Source organism: Morone saxatilis, unplaced genomic scaffold (assembly GCF_004916995.1).
Source record: "Morone saxatilis isolate NCDOM2014 unplaced genomic scaffold, NCSU_SB_2.0 Contig5, whole genome shotgun sequence".
Lineage (NCBI taxonomy): Eukaryota > Metazoa > Chordata > Actinopteri > Moronidae > Morone > Morone saxatilis.
The window spans coordinates 23,717,916-23,722,270 of NW_023340095.1; the positions used below are offsets into that span (position 1 = coordinate 23,717,916).

Genomic DNA, 4,355 nt, shown 5'->3' on the forward strand with positions numbered 1-4,355 from the left:
GAGTCCTGTTGGGTGCATAGTTTATACTAAAAAAAAGGCATTTTCTTTTGTGTTTATAAAAATATACAAATATAAGCCAATGTCCTGCCTGCTCTGTACAAAGAGTGACTGTGGGATCTATGTGGTGGGAGTTATGGTTTTCATGAGAGTTTGTTTATCTTGTGTAACTGCAGACAAACTCACCGCTAACTCTACTCTCTCTTTCTCGCTCTAAACAAAACCAAAGGAGTTCATGCTTGGTTCCACCGACTGCCGCTGCTGTCAGTGACACACACAGGTGAAGAAAAAAGAAAAAGTCACATCAGGTTTCTGTGGTAGGCTTGAATCTCCTCCGTAAAGATAAAAAGGCCACAGATCCCCNNCTCGGACACAGTCTAGGTAATTTCACTTCTGTTTATCAGTTGTGAAGCGTGCAGAGGGATGAGCTTGTGTTCAGTCCGCTGTCTACCTCGGCACCCTCTCCCCGCCTGTCCTCCAGGGATCTGTTTGTCGGACCGGTCCTGCCGAGCCCTGTGCTGAGGGATCAGTGGACCCCCCCGTTGTAGGACTTCTCGTACATGCTGAAATCTGTTTCAACAAAATGTGTAGAGACGGGCTGCTTGTAGAGAGGGTTGGAGGCCTGTGGGAGTGAGAGACAGACGCACAAGAATACAAGATGAGAGCTTTGAACAGGGTTCTAACACACTGCCTCTGCCCATATTAGCATAGCACAGATAAAATGGTATCAGCTAGGGCTGCAGCTAATTATTTTCATTATGGATTAATCTGGATCATTTTGGCAATGAATTGATTAGTCCATTGGTTCATAAAATGTCATACCATTGGGAAAAATGTTGATCATTGTTTGCTAATGGCTGTCTTATTTTGTCCACAACCCAAAGACATTCAGTTTACTGTCATAGAGGACTAAAGAAAGCGGAGAATAATCTCATTGGAGAAGCTGAAATCTGAGAATTTGGACATTTTTTCTTAAAAACACAAACAAAGGGATTATCAAAACAGTTGACTAGTTGATTAGTTGACTAATCACTGCAGCTCTAGTATCAGCATATATGCATATATGTTGTGCAACAAGTAATAAGACAGAAATTCCAACATCATGTCCCCATTACATAGTCTACAGTTTATTTTTCAACTGTAAAACATTTCACTCTTCCTTAAGGGACACCTTTTCTATTATTTAGTAAACTGACAACTCCTGCTTAAGTGACATATTTTATGGTTATTTCATATTATATTCAAAACTGTACAATGAACCCAATTAATTAGATGAAATGCTGAGATATAGGCCTATACTGCATGTGAAAGAGATAATAGGACGCTACTGTGTAAGTATTCTTTGTTCTTCTCTACATCGCCAGCCATTGACTATCCCCCTCCCCCAAATACATCACCCCCCCCCCCCCCATTAATCCCCCCCTCCGTGAACCTTTTGCGACCACCACTGGTCAAGAACACACAACAAGTAACTGCAACTTCCCTGGCCGGGGACTTTTGTTACATGTCATTTTTCTCTCTTTTTCTTCATGATTCCTTTCTATTGTCTATCAAACAACGAGTAAAAATAATCTCAAAGTATCAGTTGATGTATTATTGGATTTCTTTAACTCTCAAAGTTGGTATCAGACTAAAAACACCCAGTATGGTTTGGGCTTTAGTTATTACAATGTCTGTCTGATACAGATTTAAAAACAGAAACCAAAGCACTGACTGAATTTTCAAAAATAACACTGTTTTGTTTCAGTATTTTCAGGAGGCTTTCATGGCGCTAGAATAGCCTCTCTCACTATTTATACAGGAGCGACATCGATTTGTTGCGTTTTATTGCATTTGTCTATAAGTCTCATATTTCTACTTGAAAACTATAAGCTATACAACAACAACTTCTGTGCCAGTAGATGCAGTTAACAAAACTAAACTTTGCTGGTGAGAGGGATCGTGCTTACCATCTCGTATCGGGCTCGTGATCGTGCGTTCTGGAAGCGTGAGAACTCTCGCCGGTCGTGAATGGTGATGACCAACTTCCAGACGGCGAGCAGCACCACTCCAACCAGCAGGATGCTTCCCACCACTGCCAGCAGCACCATCAGAGCGTCTGGCCCACCACCACACTCTGACATGGGGAAAGGCAAGTTTAGACTATAGTATATATAGTATCACAGCAACTGGCACAAGCAGCGCTCCGACCGCATGTGTAGTACTTTGGTGCACGGTGCACAGGAGGAGAAACACAAAGAGGAGGGAACACTCGAATGAAGCAGTGCAAAGCAAGTTTTTGGTGTTGAGAGAATAGACGAGAATAGCTGTCTCAGAGTTTCAGAGCTACCTCTCTTCCTGGCTCAACGTTGCTGACACTTTGGTGATTTTATCAATAAGAGCAAACTGAACACTGGAAGCAAATATGCAGCAATGACAGAAAAATCCCTAAGATATAAATAAACTACTTCAACAAAACATATGCCAACCCGTCACTGCGTTTAAATATGCATTAAAAAAATCATAGCTTAAAGCAAAATGCCAGTGAAGCAGTCTGCATTCATCTACAAATGTACATACTTCTAGTATCTGTTGTGCACAGCTGCTTCATGCTGCATTAAAGTTTCTCCTTCAGTTTATTAAACCCCTGCAGCTATCTGAAGGCCACAACACTGTATGTTGATACATTTAGGTACAAAATAAACCCACACACCAGACTGCTCTGTTATAACTCAGTATTCTATCTGCGTATGTGGGAAACGTGGGATTACCTCATCATGACAGCCTTTACCAACTATTTTGCAGTTTAAAAAAAAATCCATTACAGTGCAAGCAATGCTGTATGAAACTAATTTCCCATGTGAGATTAGGACAGAAGTAGTTTATATTTATTTGTTTGTTTTGTCATTGTACCAATTAACAGTTAACAACTGTGTGTTTATACTTCCTGGAGAAGATTCTTTATTTGTTGGGCTTGTCATCATGTGTGACTCTAAGTGTTTGAGGGGAGATGGGACCAGTGATGTGATTGGCTGAGAGCATATTTATTGACTACCACACCCTCTGATTACATTCCACTGCACCCAGCCTGTACGCCCACACAGTCTGGGTGACCAACCGCCTCTAACTTGACGCTGTGCTTGTCATTAAAATAGGGCCCAGGGTATTCTGAAAAGTCATACATTTAAATCTGATCTCAATCGTAAAACGAGTAGATGAGCCATCTTTTTAGTGATGTTTCCAGATCTAAATCTCACCAAAACCAATAGAAATGATGGTCCTATGAAAAGAAGACCCACGGTGGAATAAACCGGAATCATGATGGGTGCTAATATTAAAGCTCCTCCCCTTTAAAAAGTTAAAACAGTTCCTCAAGTTTGCCCTGACTCATGAAATGCTACAACATTTCAGAATATGAGCCAGAGAGAATAATGAATCTGTGGCTGACGTTAGGCAGCAGGTATCCATCAAGGCAGTGTGCAGACATGTAGTTATGAGTCTGTGTAGAGTCTGAGTCTATGCTATGAAGAGATATAATGATATAATCTTGAAAAGTTGTGATCCTTGATCTTGAGATCCTTTACACCATAAATACAATCTAAAAGCAGTTGTTTCCTAGCAGGTGTCCCATTCTGACGTAAAAACCAGTGCGGTTAGAAAGGAGAGAATAGCTAATGTGTTGTTGTTCGGAGCACTGACCTGGCTCTTTTAGAGCTGTGAGGATGGATTGTCCGCTGGCGTGCTCAGAATACGTGAACTTCATGACACAGTCATTGTCTGTCTTGTAGAGACAAAGCACAGCGCTGGGGTCCTCCGTTTCTGAGGGGAGAGCAGCAGAGAGACAGAGAGACACACTGAGATTCAACCATTTTACTGCAAATAAAACAGATATGGAGAAAAGGCAAGGAAATACATCTTATTAACAAAACAATGTGTTGAAATGAAAAATGAATTTTTATTGTTTTTGACTACTTTTGAGCTTCAGTCACTTTCGTGCCAGCACAAATTGAATTTAATAGTTTTAACTTCAAACTGAATTCAGTTTTCAAATGTTTGTTGAAATTGAATTATAAAAAACTGAATTGGAAAACTGAAATAATCGGACATATTCAAGCTTTACCGGAAACTGAAATACCATGGACTATTAATTGGAAAACTGAAATAAATGGGATATCAAATTCGGAAAACTGAATAATGGGATTATTAAATTGGAAAACTGAATAATGGGATATTAAAATTTGGAAAACTGTAATCTATGGGATATAAAATTGGAACAACTGAAATTATCGGCGGGCATATACACAATTGGATAAACTGAATTATGAGGCTAATTGAAATGGAAAACTGAATTATATTCCCATATATGAGAAGCAAATCTC

The 4,355-nt window shown here is 40.0% G+C and overlaps 1 protein-coding gene across 1 annotated transcript in view; it reads right to left on the bottom strand.

The window, feature by feature from the left end:
- Positions 1-362: 362 nt before the first annotated feature.
- Positions 363-4,355, bottom strand: part of itgb5 (integrin, beta 5) — a 46,893-nt gene continuing 42,900 nt past the window's right edge. Inside the window, exons 14-16 of the mRNA XM_035676269.1 lie at positions 3,676-3,795; positions 1,947-2,113; positions 363-619 (exon numbers count right to left, since the gene is read on the bottom strand). Coding sequence (XP_035532162.1) covers positions 524-619; positions 1,947-2,113; positions 3,676-3,795 — 383 coding nt within the window. The 3' untranslated portion in view covers positions 363-523. The remainder of the gene's footprint in view (positions 620-1,946; positions 2,114-3,675; positions 3,796-4,355) is intronic.